We start from the raw sequence: 26,061 nt of genomic DNA, 5'->3' as shown, positions 1-26,061 counted from the left end.
GATCCCTTCCAGATCTAACATTCTATGAGCTAAGATCCCTTCCAGATCTGACTCTGGGGGCTAAGATCCCTTCCAGATCTAACATTCTATGAGCTAAGATCCCTTCCAGATCTGACTCTGGGGGCTAAGATCCCTTCCAGATCTGACTCTGGGGGCTAAGATCCCTTCCAGATCTGACTCTGGGGGCTAAGATCCCTTCCAGATCTAACATTCTATGAGCTAAGATCCCTTCCAGATCTAACATTCTATGAGCTAAGATCCCTTCCAGATCTAACATTCTATGAGCTAAGATCCCTTCCAGATCTGACTCTGGGGGCTAAGATCCCTTCCAGATCTGACATTCTATGAGCTAAGATCCCTTCCAGATCTAACATTCTATGAGCTAAGATCCCTTCCAGATCTAACATTCTATGAGCTAAGATCCCTTCCAGATCTGACTCTGGGGGCTAAGATCCCTTCCAGATCTAACATTCTATGAGCTAAGATCCCTTCCAGATCTGACTCTGGGGGCTAAGATCCCTTCCAGATCTGACTCTGGGGGCTAAGATCCCTTCCAGATCTGACATTCTATGAGCTAAGATCCCTTCCAGATCTAACATTCTATGAGCTAAGATCCCTTCCAGATCTAACATTCTATGAGCTAAGATCCCTTCCAGATCTGACTCTGGGGGCTAAGATCCCTTCCAGATCTGACTCTGGGGGCTAAGATCCCTTCCAGATCTGACATTCTATGAGCTAAGATCCCTTCCAGATCTGACATTCTATGAGCTAAGCTCTCTTCTAGCTCTAACAGTCTATATTCTAACATTCAGAGATTTCAAGCTAGAAAGAATCTTATGATCCCTCCAGTTCGACCTTCCCTTTTTACAGAACAGGAAACTGAGGCAGGGGGAGTGAAATGTCTTGCCCAAAGTCACACAGGTGATAGATAAGCGAGCTAGGATTCTAACCAGGTCCCCTGGTTCTGGGGGACTCTTTCCACTCTATACCACAAAGTCTCCTAGCCCTAATAGTTTCTGTTTCAAGGTCCCCGGGGCTGGAAATTCTTGGCCAGAGGCAGTGGGTTTTGTTTCTCGGTCAGTCTGTCTTTGGGGCTGATTTTCCCTTGTCTCCCTTTTCAGAAACTCCCAGAGTGCCTCTTCATCGAGGTCACAGCTGAGACGTGACATGACCTATGTAGGCCCTGGATGCCTTCCCAAACATTTCCATGGCTCATTCAGTTTCAGCTGGAGGCTCCGAGTGTTTACCCATCCCACGGGGCACGCCCACTTGGAGAGGAGGGGCGGGGATCTGTTTGGGCTAGCCCCTCCTAAGCAGGGGGAGAGGACCAATGGTTCGGGGGCTAGGCCCGCACTGGGCCAGGCGGGGCTGGAGGCTGGGACTACACGTGGATGAGTCAATCGAATATTTGCCCGCAGAAGACTCCATCCCCTCGCAGTGGAGTGCGCCAGGGGGCAAACTGCGCGCTGGGTGGGGTAGGGGGCTGCCGGCCTCTGCGTGCGCCCGTCGCTCCGGCCGGCTGCGGATCCCGCCTGGCTCAGCCGCTGTGGCCGCCGCCTTCTAGACCGGTAGGGAGGGGACAGCCAGGTGTGATGACTGGCCCGGCAGGGGAGTGGGGGGCCGGGGGCAGTCACGCACCGACTTTGGGGGGGGAAGGGAGAGGGGCGCTTCGGGCCAGGCGGCCTTCCTCGGAACACGTTCCGGGAGCTGGAAAGGAAGCTTTGTTTCCTGAGGTGTCCCAGCCCCTGCCCCGGCTTCGCTGAGCAGGCTCGGCCTAAATGGGTAGGAGAGTGGAGGCCATGGTCCCGCCCTGCTCCCGAGCAGCTGTGGCCGGACCGAGTGGCGGGCGGGGGCGGCTTAGACCCGTGCCTTTCGGACCCTAGCAAGTCATTCTCCCCCCGCGGTCCTCAGTTTCTTCCTTTGTAAAGGATGGTTGGGGACTAAAAGAGGCCCTTCTTAACCTCTCCCCGAGACCCCACTTCTCCCAAGAACTTTTTAGGCGACCCCGGCTACATAGGCGGAGAAAGCAGGCCCACGAGTCCTAGTTTGTCCACCCCCGCACTCAGGTAGGAAACCCCCGTGCGGTCCGGGCCACGGTTTGAGACTCGGGACTAGAGGATCTGGAGGCGTCTTCTAGGTCAGACCTCCTTTCTAAGCGCCTGGAAACTGCCCCTCGCTAAGCTTCCTTCCCACTGAAGCATGCGAAGTCCCAGTGTCCCCTGGGGCCCGGAGGGTGAGCCTTGGGACTTTCTGGGCTCCAACCCTCCGGGGCCCAAGGTCCCTTCTCTCTGTGGCTCCCGCTGTCCCAACACGTCAGGGCCCAAGGTCCCCTGTGTCTGATGTCTGACGGCCTAACGCTCCGGGCCCAAGGCCCCTGTGTCTGACGGCCTAACGCTCCGGGCCCAAGGTCCCTTTCTAGGGGTCCCGGTGGATTTGCCGAGGTCCCTCCCAGCCCTGCTGTTCTCAGATTCCGTGACCCGGAGGCTGCGAAGGAGTAGGCTGGGGAACATGCCTGAGCGCATCCCGCATCCCAAAGCATCCCGGCCTCTGGGAGGCCGGAGGGGGCGGGGAGGGGACGAGCTCCGGGGAGGCGGGGTGGGGCGGAGAGAGCGGGAGGCCGGAGGCGGGCCCGAGCCCGGGGACGGAGCTGGGGGGGTGGGAGGGGGGAGGCAGGGCCGGGCCAAGCATCCTTGGCATCCTGAGGGGAAGCTGAGCTTTCTGGCCGCCCACGTGGGCCCCTGGACAAGTCAGGGCATGTTGCTGTCTGGGGGGGCTCTGCACTCGCTGGCTGCTTTGCTCTGTCTCTTGGCTAAGTTTCACTTTGCTCTCTTTCTTTGTCTCTTTGTCTCTCTTTGTCTCTCTGAATTTCCCTCTCTGACTGGCCCTGTCTCTCTGTGTGTGTCTCTCTGAATCTCTCTCTGTCTCTGAATCTCTCTCTTTCTTTCTCTCTGTCTCTTCCTCTCTTTGTCTATCTCTCTGAATATGTCTGTCTGTGTCTGTCTGTCTCTCTGTCCCTTGTCTCTCAGAATCTCTGAATCTCTTTTTTTCTTTCTCTTACTCTTGTCTGTGTCTTTGTCTCTAAATTTCTCTCTCTCTCTCTGTCTCTTTCTGTCTCTCCCTCTCTCTCTCTCCTGCGTCCTCTCTTTGTCTATCTCTCTATGAATTAGTCTGTGTCTTTCTGTCTCTCTCTATCCTTGTCTCTCAAAATCTCTGAATCTCTCTCTTTTCTTTTTTCTCTCTTACTCTCATCTGTCTCTGTCTTTCTCTGTCTCTAAATTTCTCCCTCTCTCTCTGTCTCTCCCTCTGTGTGTCCCTGTTTCTCTCTTGTCTCTGAATTTCTGTTTCTCCCTTTGTCTCTCTGTCACTCTCTGAATCTCTCTGTGTATGTCACTGTCTCTGTCTTTCTCTTTGTCTCTCTCTCTTCATTCCTCCTCATGCCTCCTTCCCTCCCCCTCTCTCTCCCTGCAAGGCTGGGCAAGGGTGATATTTTGATCCTCCCTCATCGCCCTCCCCCTCTTCAGACATTGACCTGGGCCAGACAGCTGTCAGGTTTTGGAAAGAAGAGCTGCCTAGCCCTGGACAGGTGTTGACCATGGAGTCATCCATAGTGGGATTGGTTGGCAAAGCTCTCAAGCTATAATCTTAGGAACAGGATTTAGAGGTGGCAGCAACCTTAGCTATTATCTAGCCCAGTCCCCTTATTTGACAGAGGAGGGAACTGAGGCCCAGAGATGTCAAGTGACTTGCTCAAGATCACACAGCTAGCAAGAGCAAGGTCTTAAGACTCCAAAACTATTCTCTCCACCAGGCTATTATTTAAAGGCCTCTTCTCAGGATAACTATTCTCATCCACAATCACCTAATTCCCGACTGGGACTGAACTGTGCTTCAGAACCGGCTCCCCACATTTCTAAACCATAGCTTTTAGCTTTCTCTGCTTTAGGAACAATGGCCTGTCTTCATCTAATCTCTCCTTCCTTTGGGGGCTAAACAGCTACAAACGTGTTGGGCTTCTCATTGAAAAAGAGAAGTTGGGGGGAAAGTAAACAGAAGACTTTGAAGAGGGTCCCCAGAACGTCACACCGTCCAGTGGCTAGACACTCACAAAGTAGTCATCCCATTTCTTAAGGAGCACCCAGGTCCCTCGCTTCTCTTCCTATACTACAACAGCTCGGCTTTTGCCATCCCTGGCCCACAAAAGCAGTGGGCAGGCAGACAGACAGACACAGAGAGAAAGAGAGGAGAGAATAGGAGTAGCAAGAAAAGGAGAGGAGGACAGAGAATAGAAGTAGAGAGACAGGACAGGAAAGGAGAGACAGGGGAACTGGAGCCCACATGCTTCCCAGCCAGCTGCTTCTAGAGTCAGTTTGCCCCAACTTGAATGGAGGATGTAAAGAAGACAGCAAAGCTAGTGGGGCAGATTTCTGAAGGGCCTTAAATACTACAATAAGTAGTGTGCATTAATCAGTCTTTGTGAAGTATGGACTGGTGAGGTGGAAACCAGCAAAGCTCCACGGGGTGATGAAGGCTTCTATTAGAGGCAGTGTGAATTTAAACTGAGAGGCTTACTCTAAAGTCCTGTCCAGCTCTGAATCCTATGATGAGGAGCTCACAGTGTTCCAGAAGCCCAATGAGATCCGTGATGTGGGAGCTGGAACCCAGAGCTTTGCTGAGAAACTCTGGGGCTCTCTCTCTATTCCGGGACTGGTATTTCACCCTAGAACTCATGGGACCTCTGGGCCCAGGCTCAGGAAATTTGCAAGCTAGAGGGAAATGATCCAGCTTAGATGATAAGAATGGGAGTGATTTCTCCCACCCTCAAAAAGTAAAATAAATAAATAAAATAAACAAATAAAAAAATGACACTCCAAAAAAAAATTCATCCAATGCTAGGGTAACTCTAGAGGAGTTCTAGAATCATTGACTCATGGATGATTGGAAAAAGACCTTAAAGAGCGTTGAATTCAAGCCTCCATTGAGTAGAAAGACAACCTTTGAATTAGAAGGGCTAGAGGGGGGAAGGGAAGCCTTGATTAGAGGTCACAACGGGACTTAATTACCCCAAAAGCCATATCTTCCTCTAGTCCACATCTTCCCTTTGCCTTCAACAATCTGAGTTCTTGTGTTCTTCATTGCTCTGCTATTCTAGCATTTTTCTCACCTCACTTGAAGATCAAGGAGCCATATTGACAAGCTCTGTGGCCCCAGAGGCAAAACTGGGTTCAAATCTTAGCTGTGTGATCATGGTCAAGAGGGATAATGACTCTCCTGCTGTCTGCCTCCCCTCCCCAGATGGAGATGTGGGAATTGTTCATTGAATACAGTAGTAGGGGAAGGCCATGTGATTTGGTGGAAAGAGCACTGAATTTGGAATCACATGATATGGGATGGAGTGAACTCGGGCAATTCATCTTCTGTGAACCCCAGTTTCTTTATCTGTAAAACGGAGATAGTGAGATTTGTACCCCTTCACTGCTGGCTAGGAAGAAAATGTCCCATCGGTGCACTAAACGTGTCCTAAGGCAACAACAAAAATGATAATAATAGCAAACCCAACGATAATAACTAGCATTTATGTAGCCCTTTATAGTTTGCAGATTATATATGTGTAAAGAATATAGATGTGGGGAGGGACAGAAAGACTAGTGATTCTCACAACTTTATAAGATGGGTTTTATTATTCCTATTTTACAATTGAGGTAACCGAGGCACTGACTTTCCCAGCTTCACACAGCAATTATCTATCTGAGGCAAGATTTGAATTCAGGTCTTCCTGACCTCAGCACCACTGTAGCATAGTTGTCTCTAATTATTCCTCCCTTAGAGTATGGGTACAAACATGGTGTAGCTCTCAAGAAGTTCCGATTTCAAATCCCACCAATCATACCAACTGGCTGAGTGACCCTAGGAAAGTCACCTAACCTCAGCACCCCACAGCTTGGTAAGACTGTTAATTAAGTTGCAGAGTTCCTAGTTTGAAATCGAAGGGGGAGGGTGACAAATAAATACAAACAAGCTCTACAGAATCCATAGGAAATAATGAATGGAGGAAAGGAGCTAAAATGAAGAAGGCTTCCTGGAGCAGGGGGGGATTTTCATTGGGACTTAAAAGAAAGTCAGGGAGATCAGCCAGTGGTAGAGGAGGAGGGAGAGCACCCAGGCATAGAGGATGGTCTGAGAAAATGTGAGAAGGGAGGGAGGAAGAGACAAAAGTCCAGGGAAATGAATTGGCCAAAGTCCCCCATAGAATCCTAGATCTCATGCTGGAACACAGAGAAGTCTGAGGCTCTCATTTTACAGATGAGGAAACTGAGGCTCAAAGAGAAGAAAGGGCTTGTCCGAGGTCACAAACAGTGGATTCAAACCCAGGTTCTCTAACACCACAACCAGCACTCCTTCTGCTTTGCCATCTTCAAAAGCAACAGTCCCAACCTGGGAGTCTATAACCTCACCTCCTCCATTGCTCCCTATGTCATCATCGAGGCTGGAGAAAGTCCCTCCTTTTGCGGGTCTTTGCTCCCTTTGGGGACTCAGGCTTGAATAGTCCTTAAAGGGGTGATTTCCCCCTTGCCAGCAGGCTCAAAGCTGGGTGTTCTTCACTGCTCTCTATTTTGTCTAGTTGCTTTTATTCACGATATCCCTGTGTTCCGGGCTAGAAAATTGCACTTTCTCTCGCTCAGAGAGAATTTCTTCTGAGCAGTTGCCAGACTCAACCCAAATATTTATATTTTTTACTTTTTCTCCCACTCTCGTCATAAGCTCATGTTGTGTTTCCCGTGTGTGTGTGTGTGTGTGTGTGTGTGTGTGTGTGTGTGTGTGTGTAAGTGTAAGGAATTGAGACCATATGGCAAGCATCTGCTTGTGGCCAGGAAGAGAGGGCCGGCTCCTCCTGGTGCGCCGACGGGTTTTAATAAGGTCCTCAGCATCCTGGCATCTTGCTGGCACGGGCAGCCTCGCTTCTGTGAGGAGCCGCCTGTGCCCTAATTGGGTGAGGGTCCCTCTAGGCTGATATGCCAGAGCACTGATCTTGGAATATTAAACCTCCAGCTTCCCACGCACACTCACTTAAAATGCTGCTGTCACTTTGGGAAATAGAGGAACTCTGAAATGCTCCTAAAGATCTGGGCCAGATAATTACGGCTTTCCTTTCGCTCGTTCTCTCCCCTCTTCTCTCCTTTTTTACTCTTTTCTGCCCTTTTGTACCTCCATATGGACAAAATGGAAAGACAGATTTTTCTTGCCACTCCAGATTAACACCCCACCCATACAAGAGAAAACCATATTGCCATGTCCCCAGTCTAGTTTTCTCTGCTCTTGGAAGCATTTGCAGCTCTCAAGTTTGCCTTTCCTGTAATGTGTTTGTTTTTTGGGTGGGGGGGTGTATGTGTGTGTCTGTTCTAGGATTAAGATTTGAGCCTCCCGGTCCCTTATTCTTTCTACTTCCTCAGGAGTATTCTTGGGGCAGCTAGATGGTGCAGTGGATAGAGTACCAGCCTTAAAGTCAGGAGGACCTGAGTTCAAAACTGGCCTCAGAGGCTTAGTACTTGCTAGCTGGGTGATCCTGGGCAAGTCACTTAACCCCAATTGCCTCACAAAAAAGGAAAGTTCTTTTTCTGATGCATTGGTTAGCTTAGTTTGGTCTCTCTCTGTGTGTGTGGCAAGTGGGAGGGAAATGGGGGGAAGGGAAAAGAGCCCTAGAAATTTCCATAAATCCACAAGTTTTTCAAAGCTTCCACTGGGCGCCAGACTCAGGGGAAGGCTCCAAAAGTTGACCCTTTCCTGCTTTCTAGGAGTTTACTTTCTCTGGTTGGAGGTGGGGGTAGGGGCGGAATACAGCAAGTCTCTGAATTAGGAAATAAGAATCCATTTCTGGAGACCTTGGGAAATGGGAGTCTTCCTTGGGCCATACCCCCTGAGCTGTGGTTTTCCAAGAGACCGAGGAGGAGGGAGTGTGTTCCAGACGTGGGAGATGGGGAAGAGGGGGAGCTGGGGTGGGGCTGGGTGTGTCCCTTAAACAAAGGCCCAAATTCAGGATGTGGAATGTTGCTTTGTGTGCGTTGTGTTGTGGGACCAACCGGCCACCCCATGTGACTAAACTCTGGGTGTATGTGAAGGGGAGCCCTAATACCAAGGGAAAGCCAAGGGGCTCCCAGAGGCCATTTCCCAACTGGCCATTCCAGGTTCAGCAAGAGTCCAGTGCCAACTTTTAGCAAACCTGTAACCCGAAAACAAACAGCACCCCAAGATCGTGTCAAATGTCTCCTCTCCCTTTGTTCTTGAGCTTTCAAAGGGCAAAGCAGTCTGGAGTAGGTAGATAAGTCACTTTTCTCCAGGGCTCTGCATTTTACAAAGCCATTCCTCCTGGCAATGCTGGCCACAGAGGAACTGGAGCATTTTCATCCAGAGTGAGCTGAGCCTCCGAGAGGTGAAGGGATTGCTCCACAGTCACACAGTGCCCAGTGGCCTCCTGGCAAATGCAGCGGCCTTGAGCTCGCTGCCGGAAGAGTGGGTCCTAACTCTGTCACTTCATTTTCCTGTCAGTTTCTTCCCATGGGAAATGAGATGAGTTCTAGCTAGATGATTTCAAAGCTTCTTCTTCTTCTCTAGGAACCTGAAAGTTAGGATTAAGATTTGGGCCTCTGGGGCCCTTATTCTTTCTACTTCTGAGAGAATTCTTGGGGCAGCTAGTTGGTGTAGTAGGTGGAGAACCAGCCCTGAAGTCAGAAGGATCTGAGTTCAAATGTGATCTCAGACACTTAACACTTCCTGGCTGTGTGACCCTGGACAAGTCACTTAACCCCAATTGCCTCATAAAAAAAGGAATGTTCTTTTTTTTTTTTTTTCCCTCATTCTTAAGTTACTTTTGTTTGGTAAACCCCATTGTTTCTCTGCTTTTTATCAAAGAAGACACTGAAATTTGGAGAATCCAAGTGATTTGGTCTATCCTAAATATAGAGAACCATTTGTCAAATCCGGATCTCCTTGCACCCTGACAGAGGTCAGCAACTGTCATCATGGGGGGTAGGGATAGCGTTAATGGGAGAAATGGCTCAGAAAGAAGAATGGAGAGCTCCCTCCAAGTGTCTAGAGCTTCATGAATTGCATGGGGGGGGGGAATCAGAAGCCCCACATCTGGAAGGGCTGAAGGCCCTGTGTGAGAGATCTGCAGCTCCAGCTTCTCCCCAGACCCTTTTGAGAAGTGCAAAAACTCCTGTGCTTGAGGGAGGGAAGGAATGAGAAGGGTGGAAGGACTGGGCCAGGAGGAGTAGGGTGCAGGGCTGCTACCTTGGGTGTTGTTTTCCACGCCTGTTTTAATCCCCACCAAGTGTACTGTCCAGGAAAAGCAAATATCTTCCTTTAGGCATGGGGGCTTAATTTAGACCTGTCATCCCACCCTCTGCTTTGGATAGACAAAGTGCTTCACCCCCTAGGCATGCAGCAAAGTGAGGAGGGGCTGGGGCCGGGGGCAGGGGTGGGGTGGGGGTGGCTCCCATGAGTACATTGCTACTGCTTGGACCAATGGGGCATTTCATGTGGAAAGGAGTTAGGACTTGATGTCAGAGAAGGACCTTGGAAATGGAATGATCCAAGGATTCGAAACCTGGGATCCTTCAACTTTAAAATATGTGTGTGTATGGAGATATATCTATATATCTATATCTATATATATCTATATAGATATAGATATAGATATAGATATATATAGATAGATAGATATAGATATATATAGATATAGATATAGATATATCTATAGATAGATAGATAGATAGATAGATATAGATATAGATACACACACACACACACGGATACGCACACACACGCACACACACAGAGGTAACTGTTTTGATAGAATTAGTTTTCTTGCAATTCAGGTACTTTATTTTCTGAATTGAAAACCAGGATTCTCAGAAGGGGTCTTGAGTCTTGACCAGAGTTGTCCATGATAGCAAGAAAAAAAGTTAAGAACTTCTGCTCTACTTTTACAAAAGAGGAAAGTCCAGAGCAGGAAAGTGATTGGCCAGAGCTTGCACAGTAATTGACAATTTGGATTTGAATTTAGGGCTTCACATCCTTACTCTTCTCACCCCATCTATGGTTATCATCAACAGTTAGTAAGCACTTGACCTGGGGCAGAGTGCTGTCCAGGGTGCTGAGACAGACAAAGTATGAGCGAGAGTAAGAAATGCCCCTGTCCTCACAGAGCTTATAGTCTGGAAGGATGTGATATAGGGAAGAGAATTCTAACACATAATGTTACTGGTTTTGTAATGTCACAGAGAGCCTTGGGCCTTGAGCTCAGAAACCTGGATTCTACCCCTATTTCTGCCTGTGTGACCTTGAGTGTGTTATTTCCCTCTGGGCTCTTGCCTCATCTGCGGTTTTGTTGAGCTTCCATTTGGGGGCATCTCCCCCTCCCAAAATATTTTCTCTTTTTGGTTTATATTCTGCAATTATGTCTATTTTTTCCTATTACTTTCACCATGGACAGTGATTACTTCATTTTTTACCTTTTTATCTTAGTTGTCTGGCACTTAGCTGACACTGAGTTTATGCTTGTTGAATGCAATGGAATTGGATCCATAAAAATGGAGATCATATGGTAGGGGGAAATCCCTGGATTTGAAGTCTTGGGACTTGGAGTGAATCTTGACTCTGTCAGAGGCCAGAGGGAGTTTCCTTCCTGATTGTTCCCTATCCCAGTGAAGTCACAAATCCAACACCACACCCCCCCCCCCAAAAAAAGCTCTATCATCTCACTTTATAAAGAAACTCTTTTGTATTTTGATTGGTGCTGAATTAAACATTAAAGATTTTGAGTAAGGAATTTCCTTTCTCCCATATTAATTCAGCCCATCTTTGAATGTTGAATGTCCCTCAGGTTATTGTTTTACTTCATTTTGGTCTTTCTAGGTTTATAGTTGCCCTTTTTCTTTTAAACAAACCCTGTGGGTTTCTAGGTCAGTTAATTCCCCGTATTTGATGGATGTTGTTGTTGTTTTTTAGGTTTTCTTGAACTTTATTGCTAGTAAATAAGAATTCTAAGGATGTTTTGTGGCCCAATCTCTGATTTGGTGACTGTTGAATTTCTCTGTCTCCATTAATTTGGGGGAGTTGGGATGGCCAGCTTTGTCAGAAATGTTCCTGACAAAATTATTCAGAGATTTCCTAGACTGTCGGAGATGGAAGGTCTCACCCACCTTACCCCAACCTCTTCATTTTATTGAGGATCAGAAAGAGCTATGATGAAGAATTAAGTGACTTACCCAAAGACATGGAGGTAGTGAGCCACAGAGCTGGGCTCCCTTTCCACTACACCATGCTGTCTACTCCCCATGAAGAAACTGAGGCCCACAGAAATGGGGTTACTTGTCAGAGATCACATGGCTACTTGGCAACAGAGGGGCAATTTAATTCCAGATCACCTGACTCTGATTCTCCTGTCCTTTCTACTCTATTATTATGCCACTTTTTGAAACTGTCCTTTAAGGAAAACCATGGTTCTACTCAGGGGATTGCATGTAAATGTTTAACAATCAGCTCTCCAAGGAGAAAAATGTATACACGGCACAGTTTTAAGTATAATCTTCATGGTCAGTGGTTTCGTCAGCATTTTCTTAAGTGTAGACAATCAGTGTCTCCCCTAATAGGTTTCCCAATTTCTAAGGTGTAAATGCTCCTATGGAAAACTTAGGAATCAGGGCTCAGGGAGGATCAGAGCTGGCTTCCACACCCCTGCCCCACCTAATATACTGTTACTCACTTCAGAGCAGGATTTGGTATAAGGTACATCTGACTTGGCCTTCCTCCCAAAGGCTCTGCCATTAATAATGCTGGCTGACATTTATGTACAACTTTACATGTCATCTCACTTGATCTGTCCAGCAACCTTGTGAGGCAGGTGCTATTATTATCATCCCCATTTTACAGATGTTATTTAGATTGAGTCTCAGAGAGGTTAAGTGACATGCTGTGTGTTACACAGCTAATGAATCAAAACCAGAATTTTGACCCAGATCTCCCTGTCACCAGGGCCTCCACTTTACGTACTATCTCGCACGAGGTTATCTCCATCATGTTGCCATCTGATGATTTCCATGGGCTCTGATTTTCTGTAATTAATTATTCTAAGGAGAGCACAATTAAAAAATGGCTTGTGTGGCTAAAATTCAAAGAGACAGTAGGGAAGAGAACTCTGGTTCTGGAGGGGGATACCTCCCTTCTTGGGAAGGGGAAAGAGGAGAGAGAGAGAAAGGGAGATTCACAGCAGGGAGAGTCGGAGCAGGGTCCCGAGATCATTGCTAAGACTTGTCTTTCTGGCACCTCAGGTCTAGACATCTTAATTTGCCAACTTTGCTTGGCTTGATTTTCATTTTGTTTTGCACTGTTCATATTCCTGGGTCTAGATTGTTATGTAGAATTGGGCAAGGCAGGTTGAGAGACTTCTGTTCCCCAGGGGGGTTCATCAGGCATCAATTTGGGGGGAGTGTTAAATCTGCCTGAGAAGGGGTGGTGGTGCAGAAAGTAACGGCTCACTAATTGGCTCTGGGAACCTGTAGGCGGCTAGGTGGTGTTGCATTGGAAAAAGCACTGGCCCCGGAGTCAGAAAGACCTGAGCTCAAATCTGGTCCCAGATACTTACTAATTGGTCAGACCACTTCACCCATGTCTGCCTCATCCGCTGGATAAGGGAATGACTAATCACTCCGGTATCTTTCCCAAGAAAACTCCATAGTCAGTGTGGGTGTCCATGGGATCGCAACGACGGGGGATACTATGGAACAGCGACTAATTATGGCTAGCGCCCTTGAGCTGGAAGGGACATTGGAGGCCATCTAGTCTAATTTCCTCATTTACAGGCAGAATAAACCAAGGCCCAAAGGGAGCAGGTGACTTGCCCAATGTTTCATGGGTCTCTGGGGCTTTAGGACGTGGGCAGTGTATTATAATGGGAATAAGACAATTTTAGAGGTAATAAGAAAAAATAGAGGTAATCATTTAAAAAAAAAAAAAAGAGGTGGTAATATAATAGAGGTAATTAGATCTGCCATTGACTTTATTTCATGACTGTGGGCAAGTCATGCCCCACCTTGGAATCTCAGTTTCCTCCTGTGTAAAATGAGGATGATAGTTTACAGTGCTATTATAAAAACCCACTGTAAATCAGATTGCTTTCTGAACCCCACAATGCTAGAAGAGGAAATTGCTGTTAAAAGTTCCAATTTCTATGGGCTGGGCATTTTAAGGAAAGAACTGTGGAAAGCTGAGCAGGATTCCGGTGCCAATTTTGCCCCTTTCTTCCTCTCTGCCTTGGAGCCCGACCTCCTAGGATGGTGTGGTGTAGAGATGGAAGAGTTCTTAGAAATCCTTTAGTCATAGGACCAGAGATTTAGGATTACAAGGGACCTCAAAGGTCACCCATTCAGTCCCATCATTTTATAGATGAAAAAAGAAAGGCCCCGAGTGGGGAAGGCTAGGAAGTAGCAGCACTGAAACTGGCCCCACACACCAGTGTCAGGGATCTTTCCAATAGCTTCTGCTCTAGCCGCTTCTCAGTTGCCCCTAGTGTGAAACAAGGGTGTCAGACTAGAAAGACCCTTCCAGCTTGGATACCCTATCATCTAGATGACCTTGAGAAACCCTTCCAAGTCCACAATCCTCTAAGAAATCAAACTAGATCAAGTGTCTCCCCTCCCAAAGGCTAGGAGTCACCACCCTGGAGATTTCGAATACCACCGTCCAGAGCTTACCCCAAGGACACTGTTGGTGGGCAGCTTCTGGAAGCCTCTTTCTATTTCTGTAGGGAGGATAAGGATATAGGGGTACTGTCCAGACCAGTAGGTTGGCTCTAAGCCCCTGGCACTGAATCCATTTTGTCACAAGTGAGGCCTGCAAAATACTGAATTAATCTCTTTCTCCCCCTCTCTCCTCTTTCTCCTTCCCCCTACCTCTCCTCTCTTCTTCATCTCTCTCCCTCTCTTCTTGCTCTTCCTGCCCTCTCGTTCTCCCTTCCCTTTCTGTTTTCTTTCTCCTGACTTCCTCTGCTTCAGTGGAAGTTCCACTGAGTCTCAGCTAAAGTAGGGGCTACCAGTTGAGTTTAAAAATAGTTAATAACTTCATACAAGAGCTGAATGTCTCTAGGCTCTTGAAAATGAACTATAGACAGAGCATGGCCCAGCATATTTGTAATCCTATCTCACCGGGCAGTTAAGGCTAGTGGATTTCTTTAGCTCAGGAGTTCTAAGCTGTGATGGGCTAAAACAATCAGGTGTCAGTGCTAAATTTGGCATAAATAGGGTGAGCCTTCGGGAACAGGAGATACCACTTGTGTTGCCTAAAGAAGAGCAAATCAGTCCAGGACAGGTGAATAATCATAGTGGGACTGGAGCAGTGGGTAATTCCTGCACTTCCAGCTTGGGTGAGATGGGGGGGAAAGGGAGAGAGGAAGGAAAGAAAGAAGATGAGGAGGAAGGGAAGAAGGGAAAACAAGGAGGAAAGAAGGTTCAGTCATTCAAGTTGGGTTTAAATTTTATCTTCAGTTGGGTTTAAATCCTATCTTTGTCACACTTACTACTTATGTGACTGTTGACAAATTGCTACATTTCTTTATGCCTCAGTTTCTTCATCTGTAAAATAAGGGATATGGACCAGATAAACTTAGGGAGGGGGTATCTTCCAACTCTAAATCTCTGGTCATATAAGAGCAGTGGGGAGTTTTTTTTTTTTTTCTCCCCAGGGATACCATTAGGAGTACATGTGGGTTTTATTTGGGATTATATCCTCTGCACTCAATCCCCTCCTGTGACTGTAGGGCCAAACTTTGGGAGAATTAGAATTGTTCTTTTTGTCTAGTGATTTCACGTTTCCTCGGGGCCCTCCTTTTGCCAGCCTTGTAAGATAGAATGTGTTCATCTGATTAGAAAACCGAGATTCAAAGGAAGGAGAGAACTTGCCCGTGGTCACATTGATTCAGTACGGCTTCTGATTTCAAATCCAGCATTTTAAAAAATTACACAACATTGTACTGAGAGACAAAATTCAATGCCATTTGTATTTCTAGAACATTTTCCAGTTTCAAGCATGCTTTCCTTGAAATATCTTTAGGAGGCAGGGAGTCAAAATATAACGATGGCCATTTTACAGAAAAGAAGACAGAGACTGAGGAAACGTAAGCAGTTTCCTCACAGGCACAAGACAATAGTAATGGCACAGGGATGCTATGTCAAGTCGTTCAATGTCCAAGCCAGTGTCTTTACCAGTGTGGTGTGAGGGTGTTCCCTTTAAAAAAAGAAACTTAGCAAAGGCCCTGAAAGAGTCCAACTTCTTCTGTTTCCTAAGCCCTCTAAACACCTTGGCTCCTATCTGGGCTCCTCTCACCAAATCCGGAGATTGGAGTGATATTTGTACAGATGAGGAAAAGGGGGATGGGAGCCGGTTAAGAGATTTGCCCCCATCCTCGGTAAGCTAGGACTGATTCGGAGATGGCCCCACTCCCTCCCTGACATTACCCCCCACAGCTCTCTTGGCAGTACACCAGGCTATTTCTGCACCTCACTTGTTGCCAAGAGCATAGTCCCTAATTCTGGGTGGCATTTGACAGAGAAGGAAGCCGCCCCACAGCTAGTTAAATAGCAGCAATCCTGAACCTCAAATCCAAGGCTAGTGTCCCTCCCTCTGCACTGTGAGCAGCCACATCTTTCCTTGCTCCTTTCTCAGACCTTCCCTCGGTGTCCACTCCCAGCTTCCCTACTCCCAGACCGGCAACATGGAGTGCCAAGAGAATCAGTACCGGGACCAGTGGGGACATTGTGTCACTTGCCAACAGTGTGGCCCTGGCCAGGAGCTCTCCAAGGTAAGACCAGCTAGAACATCTCTTTTTTTTAATGCCCTGAAAACAGTGGGGGGGGGGGAAGGGAGCTGAAGGGATACAGAAGCGATCAATGCCCAAATCAGGCAACTCCAATCTGGAAGGCTGAATCCATCCCCATGGTCCTGTGGGCAATGTCTCTTTGGGAAGGAGGCTTTGAAAAAGTGTCTGTTAGATTAGGTGGTAGTGGCGGACTAGAGGGAGGACTCCCCAGTTGTATCTTTCCTGTCTCCAAGAAGGTAACTGTTCCTCTCTGGGATCTGGGACAAATACCCAAATACCCTTGGAGAGAGTCCAGTCTGGCTCAGCCCTGAGAATTGTCTCTGGTCGGTGCCCCTGTCATGAGCCTCCTCTTGAGACAACTGTTAGCACAGGGAAGAGCCATAGAGATTCTAGACCAAGTCTCATTTTCTTTTTTTTAATCCCATTGGTTAACCACATTCTCCAATAGTCAGCTGTATTATACAGCCCTTTTTACCATCCTTGGTCACCAAGGTGAATTTTCTACAGAAGTTTTCTGCTAAGATCAGAAAGGTAGCAAATGGCAGAGCCAAATTCGAGTACTTCGAGATCTCAGAAGGGTTCTTGGTCCCACACTTAATCTAGCAGAAATCCCCTCCATGAAAGCAAGATCCTAGGATTTAAAGCTGAAAGGAACCTCAGGAGATGATAGATTCTGACTCATTTTATAAATGAGGAAACAGGTTCTTCAAGGTGAATGACTTGTTCAAGGTCACAGAGGTAGTAACTGGCAGAGCCAGGATGTGATCCTCAACACAGGATCCTGAAGACCTTCAGTGATAAGGACTTTGGGAGACTGGGAGACACACAGTGATGGGGAATCTCTCCAATACTCCTTTCTACTTTGGGACAGATACGAGGGTTTTTAAAAAATGTTTTTCTAATTTATTTATATTGTTCTTGGTCTTACCTGTTCAATTCTATGTGAAACTTGGACTTGAAATCAAGAAGACCTGGGTTAAAAATACCACCTCAGGCACTTATGAGCTGGGTGACCCCAGGTGGGTGACTTAACCTCTCAGTGCCTTAATTTCTTCAACTTCTTCTCATCTTGATGGTATAAGGGCAAACTGTCATTTGGGATCAAAAGCCTTCCCAACTGCATGACCATTTTGAAATCTTTCTGAGGGGGTTGAATTAGATGAGCTTCAGGCTCTCCAGGGAGAATCAATAACCTGCAATTTCTGTCCTCTGTTTACTTCCTGCTAGGAATGTGGCTATGGGGAAGGAGGAGACGCCTTCTGTACCCCTTGTCCCCCCCGAAGATATAAAAGTGGCTGGGGCCACCATAGCTGCCAAGCCTGCCTAACTTGTGCTGTCATCAACCGAGTCCAGAAAGTCAACTGCACTGCCACTTCCAATGGAGTCTGTGGAGACTGTCTCCCCAGGTGAGCCGACTTCCCCTACGTGGAGACCCCAGATTCTTTGCAATGGGAAGAAAAGCTAGCACTCCCTTTTCCAGAGGACTTTATGTCTTTTAAAATGCTGTCATGTATTTAATCCTGCTTAACCAACAGCTTAACAACTTTCTGAGGTGATGGCCATGTGCTTACAGGGGTACCATGGGTAAATCACTTTACCAGTGCAGACCTTAGCCTTCTCATCTGCATAATTCCTTCTTTGGCCTTCTGAAGTCCCTTCACAATTGACTATTCATGTCTAAACCTATAACCTTGGATTCAGAGACTAATTCAGGTGTTTAAGTGATTGTGTGGCCTTGGCAAATCCCTTGGCCTTGGAGTCTCAGTTCTCTTGTATTTAAAAGCAGGTAGCTCCAGATGACTCCTGGGATTCCTTCCATTTGACATCCTATGTTCTATATATACCTTTATGTAAACATGTTTTCTCCCAGGCAGCCTGGCTTAGGGGAGAGAGAGCACACTGCTAAGCTGCCCTCCAGATGCAAAATACTTATTGACTGATCAAATTGCAGCTCTGGTCTATCATTAACATTCTATATTTTATAAAATTTGCATCCCTAACATTCCTTGATTCAGGAGTAAAAACACATATTCTTAACTTCATTCATTCAAAAGAAGTTTCTTAGGTCACTACTAGCCAGGGAAGATAGAGTCTAGACAAGGTATTCTCTTCGCTGCAGATTCTAAGGGTGCACAGTGTAACATGTGACGGGCCCTTGAGCAAAGCCCTGTGCAGAGAACCCTTGAAGGTTTAACAACGTTCTTTTCCTCATTTTATGTAAAAGGGGCTTGAGGAGCAGTCTATAGATGTGACTTTCCCCAGGTCAGCTTGAGTAAGTGGCAGGATCTGGTCTCTGATCCATGTCTTCTATCCTTTAACAGAGTATTCTTTCTGGCCTGGCTGCTCCATGTAAGACAAAGGTATCTGCCTGGCCTCCACCAAATGGCTATCGGTAAATGCTTATACAATGGCGGTGTTTCTTTAGGATCAATTCAGCTCATGCCCAAGTAGGGGTTGCTTTCCCTCTATGACTGATCTCCACAGACACCTAAAAGTGAGGCCAGATCCTACCAAACTGGTAAGGATGATAGGATCTTTGCGGTTGCTTCCAGCTTCAGATCTGAGACTAACTAGAGACCAGGGTCCCTCATGGAATCATTAGTTTAGAACCAGAACTGACCTCAGAGGTCAGTTAGTTCATGTTTTCTTATTTTACAGGGAAGGAAACTGAGGCTGAGGGTTTCCTGGGGCCATAGTAAGTGGAAGAGACCAGATTGAAGCACAGTTTTCTGACTCTAGACTTCAAAAACAGATCTAGAGATGGAGCATCTCTACACATTTGGAAGGCTATCTACCTTCTTCAAGTTCTTTTCCTATTTCCTCATCTCCAGGTTCTACTGTAAGACCCGAATTGGTGGCCTTCAGGACCAGGAGTGCATCTCATGCACCAAGCAGACCCCTGTGTCGGAGGTTCAATGTATGTACCTTTTCAACTTCTCTCTGGGAGATAGAGTTAGCAGGATAGGGAGGTGGGAGCCCAGAAAGCACCATAAGGACTCTTGGGATGGACAGAAAGGAGAACGTAGAACCATCAGCTGGGAAAAATCCAGAGGGACCTCAAGCCATAGAATGTCTGAGCCATGAAAAGAGGACTTTAGACCAATGGTGGATAGTGAATGGAGCACAGTTGGGTCACTTGGGCCTCAATTTCCTCAATAAAAAGTAAAAGAAAGGCTTGGAAGCATATCAAAACTAACAGAACTGGAGCAGTCATATATCTGGTGCAATCTTTGTGCAAAGAGAATACTTGCTTTAACATAACCAATAAGGTATTGTCCGCCCTTGGCTTGAAAAGGGCCTATGAGGATGTTTTGAGTTCCTCTGATGATAGAACATCAGGATTAGAAGGAACGTTGGAGATTTTCAAGTCTAACGAACTCATTTTGTGGATAGTTTGAGAAGGATTATAATTTGCCCAGATTAGGCCTTATGATCATACAATGAACAAATGAAGGGCCCAGAACCCATGCCCTCTCACAACCCAAGTCTTTCCACCACACCACACTACCCCAGTAGGAAGGGGATGTCAATGCAACGACCTATTAGTAACCAGGATGAGGAGAGGCCTTTGACACTAGAATGTGAGAGACCCACAAAAGAAGGTAGACTCTGGCCTAGAAATAGCCCACTCAGCAAAACTGAGACCCATTCTGCTGTTCCTTCCCATCTTATAATACAGGTGCCTTCCGACTGAGCTCTGTGAAGCTTGAGGTGCCCACGGCGCCCCCTCAGGAAGCCACACTCATGGTGCTAACAAGCAGCTTGCTGATTGTTTTCGTTCTGGCCCTCATATCCTTTGCCATCATCTACTGTAAGCGTTTCATCAAGCGCCAATTCCGGCATGGTAAGGCACGATACTGATGATGCTGAGGTAGCATTTATACGTTGTTTTAAATTTTATAAAATGTCTCACCTATATTCTCTTATTTGATCCATCCTCACAACAACCCGAGGAGGTAAGTGCTATTATTATTTCCATTTTATAGATGAGGAAGTTAAGATTAAGTCACTTTGCTCATGTACACAGAGCTACAAAATGTCTGAGGCAGGAATAGAACTCATCTTCCTGCCTCCATGTCCTGACACTCAGTTCACCAGTCTATCTGCTACCTCTTGGGCAGCATGAGTGAGGTCCAATTGACTGAGGAATTTTCTGGGACCTGGAGGGAAGACAGGTAGACAGGGTAGACATTGTACTTGATTTCAAATCATAGGTTCTAGGATCAAATTCTGACTTTGCTGCTTTCTACCTGTGTGATCTGGGCAAGTTGTTTCCCTTGCCTCAGTTTCTTCCTCTGTCAAATGAGGGGTTTAGATTAGACGACCTTTGAAATCTCTCTCAATAGTATCTATGAAACTCTGTGTAAACATCATACTTTAAGAAAAAAAGCAAATCAGATCTGTGTTAGTATTCTTACTGAAAATTAAACTGGAAGATATAAAGTATAATTTTTAGCAAAATGAAAGGAACTCATGAGATCTCCTCAGAATGGGAAATAAAGGTTTGCTCGTGGTAGACTCATTGGGCCTATAGGCAATAATAAGAAGTAGCATTTTATGGGCTACTGGATCATCTGATTTTGTAATGTATATGATGAGTGGATATGGATATGAACATTCACCAGGAAGAAAATCATATTTACCAGAAAAAAAAAAAACTTGAAAATATGGAGTTGGGCATCTGGAAGGGAGGGAGAAAATATGTTTGGGATTAAGGCCCAAAAAGACCCCAAAGCTTGTAGAGCGAACTCAGTGGTCTCGGCCTTGTCAATCATGAATACTTTCAGAAGAGTGTGAGAAGGCTCTCAATGTAGTTAGCCCCAAACAGCACGATGAAAAATAAAATTGACAAACAGAAAACAGCTGGTTACTCATGTGGGAGTCATTTTTAGCATCAGGTGTCTGTGCAATCAGATCATTGACTGGTTAAAGTAAAGGTCAAAACCCAAACCAAATTAGAAGAAAGGATGAACATGAGAAGACACTGTGTACAATTATAGCAGCTCCATCCTGAGGTATTCAAGTAAGCTGTTGACCCTGAAACATGAGCAATGGATAAAGAAAAAGAAACTGACATTGGCCATCACCATTTGCTACAAAAATGTAGCAGATGTAAAGTAGTACCATAACAAGGAGGCCAAAAGAGCCCAGAAACCACTTTCACCAAGCATTTGCTCTTCTTGCCAAGACGAGAAACACTGTAATCAAGGATTTAGAATAAACTCATATGAAAAAATACTGTTGAATATAACATATATTAATATGGTCTCACAATATAGTTGAATATAATATATATATATATTAATATACTCTCACAAAACAGTGGAAAACAGTAAAGGATAATTTGTGTGCTATGTCCCTCAACAAGATTACCCCATTAACCTTTGAAGACGAAACTGAAGAGGAAAGTAACAAATAGATGTAATATACAATAAATTTGCCCACATTTGTACAATGAACTACTCTCATCTTTGATGATAGTGGAACCATCATAGAGTAGACCATACTACTAACCCAGGATTTGATGATACTTAAAAAGATAAAGCACTTCTCAGATCAGTCAGTCAGTCAATAAGCATTTCTTAAGTACCTTCTTTATGCCAAACTCTGGGCTAAGTACTGAGGATACAAATAGTGGTTGGTTGAAAGAAAGAAAAAAGAAAAATTGGAACACAAGATTTTGCAAAGGTGAATGTTGAAAAATATCTTTGCATGTATTTTGAAAATAAAAACTATTATTTATATGTATTTAAATATAATAAATAGAAATAATGGTAAATAAAAATAGAATAAATAGAAAAAATAGAAATTGAAAAAATGATACTACATATAAGGCTAGTTTAATCAAGAAAAATGAGGATTGGGATATGTTGGTTCCAACACATACAGAACAGTTTGTAAATTTTCCAAGTGAGCATATACATCTCAAAAATCAGCAAATGCTCCAAATCAGGGATTGATCAGTTGTTTTGTTGACTGGCTTGACTTCAGAAAGGAGAAAATAATAATAATAATAATAATAATAATAATAATAATAATAATAATAATAATACAATTCTTGCATTTTCAGAGAGCTTGATGTTAAAAATTTACCAGCATGTCCCTCAGTAAGGTAGTTTTAGGGAGAATGTAATGAACATTGGTTTGGTCTTGTTGAGTTGAAGTGTTAGTGGGACAACAAGTGGAGATGTCTAGATGGTATTGGCGAGATTAGAGAGTCTGGGACTTAGATGATATGTCATGAATGGGGTTAGAAATTTGGGAGTCACCTGCTTCAAGGTGGTAGTGGAGGTGGTGGAAGGGACTAAGATTCCCAGGTAAGAGCATGGAGACATAGCAATGAAGAGAAAAGTAGAGGTACCTATGGGGGAGAAAGTGAAGTCTGAAAAAAAGCATGGGGAACAGCATAGAAAAGGGGTTTGCAGAACTCTTTCATTTTCTTTTCTTAATAGAATTTTATTTTTCTAAACACATGAAAAAGGCATCCCCAGTGCCTAGCAAACAAAAGTGAATGTGTCAGTGTTCCCAAGAACCTTAAGTTATTTTCCAAAAAGTCCCTGTTTTTGCCCCAAAAGAGTTTAATTTAATGGAGGAGAGGGGACAGGAGGGCTAAGGCCCATATATGATAAGATAACCCGGAATACTGATAGGTGGGTGATTGCATAGCAAAGGGCTAGGATGACACAAAGAGCTGTAGGAGAGAAAATGGAAGTTCCCTTGTCTCCAGCTCTGATACCCTAAGTTTTGAGTGACTAGAATGCTGGATTTGAAGGCAAAAGGATACATCTAGCTGCATGACCTTTGGTGCTTCCCTTTTTGGGCCTACTTCTTCATTGGTAAACCTAGAGGCTAACATCTGGTGAATTTGAAGGTCTCTGCCAATGCTATATCACCTGATCCTGGCTCCCTTAAGGCCAAGGATCATACTCCTGTCAATACAGGAGAAGCCAGGGCCTTGCTTGAAAGGCAGTTGGAGAGGTACAAGGTTGAGCATTGAAGAGATGAACAAGATGGCATATCTGGAACCATGTGGCTGATGGAGTGCTAGGTGTGGGAAGCAAGCAGGAGACAAGAATAAGAATTGCCAAGCAAAGTGTCACTCATAAGGCTGTACAAGTAAGTCACCAGAGAAAAGATTGGATTCACCAAGACAGCTAAGAACAGGGCAGACTTCCATTTTTTTTCCAGCTCAGTCACAGTCTTTTCTTGCAAAGCAGGCAATTGAGTCAAAATGGCTCTGAATAGAGTTGGCTTTCCTCTTCAAGCCAGGGTCTGACACTAGTATAAGTGAGACTTGAGTGGCCGTGAGATGGGCCCAATTTGAGGCAGCTGAACCCTCGAGACTCAGACTATATTGTTATTAGCAGGGTACCCTAACTTTTCAAAGCCTCATCTATCAAAGGAAGATAATAATCAAAGAAGGGCAATTTAAATGAGCCAAAGATTGGTAGGATTTCTATATGGAACAGCCACTAAATCCAGACATTTTCATTCTTGAATGAAAAAGGCCAAGAAGGGACACGGTCCAAGAGAATAAAATCTTGAGGTCAAATATGTCTTTGGTCACTGCTCCTAGACAGTGTTACTAGGTGCCACCCCCCAAAAAAGATTTCTGGAAATAAAAACATCCAACAGCAAGCAGGGATAGCTAGATGGTACAAGTGGTTTGAGCCCCCAGGTCCAGACTTGGGAAGAATTGAATTCCATATGTGATTCTGGAGCCTTTTGCACCCAGAGAGAGGGCTGCAGGGACTAAATGTGGATCACAACCTAGGTTTTTTCCACAAGGTTGCTGAATGCTGCAAATTACCTATGCATGTGTTTTGAAAATAAAAAGCTTAAAAATATGTGATCCTGGGTAAGTTACTTCACATCCATTTGCCACACCTTATCTGCTAAACAGGGATAATGCTACCCTCTACTTCCCTTGCTTGTTGTAAGGATGAAATATTAATTTGTAATATTTTGTAATAATTTGCAATGTTTGCAAAATGCTTAGTGTAGTAACTAGCACAGAGTAAGTGCTATACCAATATTAACTATTATTAATCACCTACTATGTACCAGTTCCTTGAGTAGGCACTGGGTTACAAAGTCCCTGTCTTTTGGAAGCTTCCATTTCACTTTGGGGAAACAACATTGGTCAATCAATAAGCATTTATTTTTTTAAAAAATATCTTTTTATTTTCAAAACATATTCATATCGTATTCCCTTCTATGTAAATGTAATGTAAATTATAACATAAAATGTAATGTAATATAAATTGTAATATAAAAATAATTCAAAAAGTACCTATATATCAGCATATTAATCAGTGTCTTGAACCATTAGGAAAAACTATCTCTGAAAATAAAGATAGTAAAATCATATTCCCTTCTATGTAAAGTAGAACTGGCTATCCTTGAATTTGTAATCAAAGACAACTTAGAGTGGTGGAATATGGTTCCAGAGGTTTCAGGATCAAAAACCCGGCCAACCCCATTGTACAGATAAGGCAACTGAGGCCCAACAAAGGAAAATGAGGTACCTGGAGGACCCAAAGTTTCATCCAGGTCCCCCGACTTCAAACTTATGTTAACTAGTCCTTTCCAACACACTGGCTTGTCTCCAATCCTGGGTACGGGGATAAGACCTGAGGTGAAGATCAGTCAGATACTGATACAGTTTCTAACCTTTCCCTCCATTGCAATCAATGTTTTGGTCAAAATGGATGAGGAAAAGTCTCAGAGCTCAACCAATCAGCACTAGTCTAGGTCTTTATATTTAGACCAAAAGGCAGACTGGCTCCAGAGGATAAGACTGGGCCCAGTGTCTAGTATTGGGCCTACCATCCAGGCCTGGGCCCTGCGCCTAACTAGCAAACTGTCCCTAGAGGTTGCCATCAAGTGGTCAAGTAACAAAGCAGATAGATCTTGTCACCCCTCCTTTGCATAGAGACCCCCGCCACTGCCATTTTGTTATCTTAATATACTAAACACAAACACAAGCCTGGCTTGGAGAGCTGCTATCACAATTGTTGGCAGGTAGAAGCTAGGGAATAGTTGGGAAGGAGGAGAGTAATAGAGGAAGGCCCCTCTTCCTTTTGCTTGCCTTCCTCCTCAGTCATTCCCTTCTTTCCTTCCCCTGCAGGCTTCATTGGGTCTCCAGACTTTCGGGGACAGGGAGAAATATCTCAGGCTTCTGATTATGCAGGTCTATGCCACAGCAGAGAGCTGGGCATGAAGAATATCGGTCCCGTTGTGGAACAAAATGGAGGTGAGTGCCGCTTCCCTCTGGGTTAATTCCTTGGGGTTCCTTCCACAGTGTGGCAGCTCCCTAATAAAGCCAAAGTGCTTGAGCCCATATTCAGGTGGTTTCTAGATCCTTTGGCCAGTGGACCAAAGCCTTCTCCACAAGGCTGGTAATCAGAACTCCTTATCAGAGTTCTGTTCCTTGAGCCAGCTACTTCCCAGCTTAGGTGTGAACATTGAAAAGCCTTTACAAAAGTGAAAAAGAAGGGCAAAGTGTATACAGTTGGTGGCAAAACAATGGTAGGATTCCATTTCCCAGCTTTTGTCCTATAGAGGGGACAAGTAATGGCCAACCCATCAAGATGCCCGGTTGTGAGCACATGAGATGCCCTAGTTGGAATCTGTCTGATCTGTGGGAGCGAGCCTTTGACTTTGGCTTCCTGTTTCCAGCCCCCGAGGATTCGGTTCAGTTTGTGGCTGACAGTCCGGCACTCAGAGCGAAGGAAAGCGAGCGGCTTCATCAGTTACAGTCCAACCTTGAGCCTTATCCCAGGAAACTGGCTTGCAGCACCACTGACGCTGCCCAGGCCCTCATCCATAGCTGCCCGCCTTCGGAGGCCCAAGCCGATCCAACGGGGCACCCCCTGGCACTTCCCTCCTGCGCCTCGGAGACACAGTCGTGCTGGGCCCATGCCCCCGTTGAATGTACCGAGCTGGATCTTCACAAATTTTCGAGCTGCAGCCCTTACGCCAGTGTGGAAGGACACAGGGAAGCTGTCACCTGGGCCACTCCAGGGGGCACCGGCGATAGAGTGGGGTTCACCCCTTCTCTGTACCGCTTAGAGGGAAAGTCTCCTGCCCCAGATTCTTCCTTCAAGGTAACTATAAGCCTAATGTCACAGTAGGGTGGGGAATACAGAGAGAGATGGGTAAGAGATCCCAATGGTCTAAACTGCCTTCTT

The 26,061-nt window shown here is 45.5% G+C and overlaps 1 protein-coding gene across 4 annotated transcripts in view; it reads left to right on the top strand.

Moving 5' to 3' along the window:
• The first annotated feature begins 1,401 nt into the window (after positions 1 to 1,401).
• The window catches only part of EDA2R (ectodysplasin A2 receptor), a 28,811-nt gene continuing 4,151 nt past the window's right edge, over positions 1,402 to 26,061 (top strand). The window contains exons 1-8 of one of the 4 annotated variants that reach the window (XM_074278676.1): positions 1,431 to 1,568; positions 14,049 to 14,361; positions 15,740 to 15,850; positions 17,096 to 17,274; positions 18,700 to 18,785; positions 19,548 to 19,712; positions 24,999 to 25,124; positions 25,550 to 25,977. In XM_074278676.1, the coding sequence (XP_074134777.1) occupies positions 15,764 to 15,850; positions 17,096 to 17,274; positions 18,700 to 18,785; positions 19,548 to 19,712; positions 24,999 to 25,124; positions 25,550 to 25,977 (1,071 nt within the window). In that variant the 5' untranslated portion in view covers positions 1,431 to 1,568; positions 14,049 to 14,361; positions 15,740 to 15,763. Of the gene's footprint in view, positions 1,569 to 14,048; positions 14,362 to 15,714; positions 15,851 to 17,095; positions 17,275 to 18,699; positions 18,786 to 19,547; positions 19,713 to 24,998; positions 25,125 to 25,549; positions 25,978 to 26,061 lie in introns of all 4 variants that reach the window. The other 3 variants (XM_074278675.1, XM_074278673.1, XM_074278674.1) reach the window with 3 other exon arrangements.

Source organism: Sminthopsis crassicaudata, chromosome X (assembly GCF_048593235.1).
Source record: "Sminthopsis crassicaudata isolate SCR6 chromosome X, ASM4859323v1, whole genome shotgun sequence".
Taxonomy (NCBI): domain Eukaryota; kingdom Metazoa; phylum Chordata; class Mammalia; order Dasyuromorphia; family Dasyuridae; genus Sminthopsis; species Sminthopsis crassicaudata.
The sequence above is the reverse complement of the archived record's forward strand: the minus strand, read 5'-3'. Positions and strand labels throughout refer to the sequence as shown.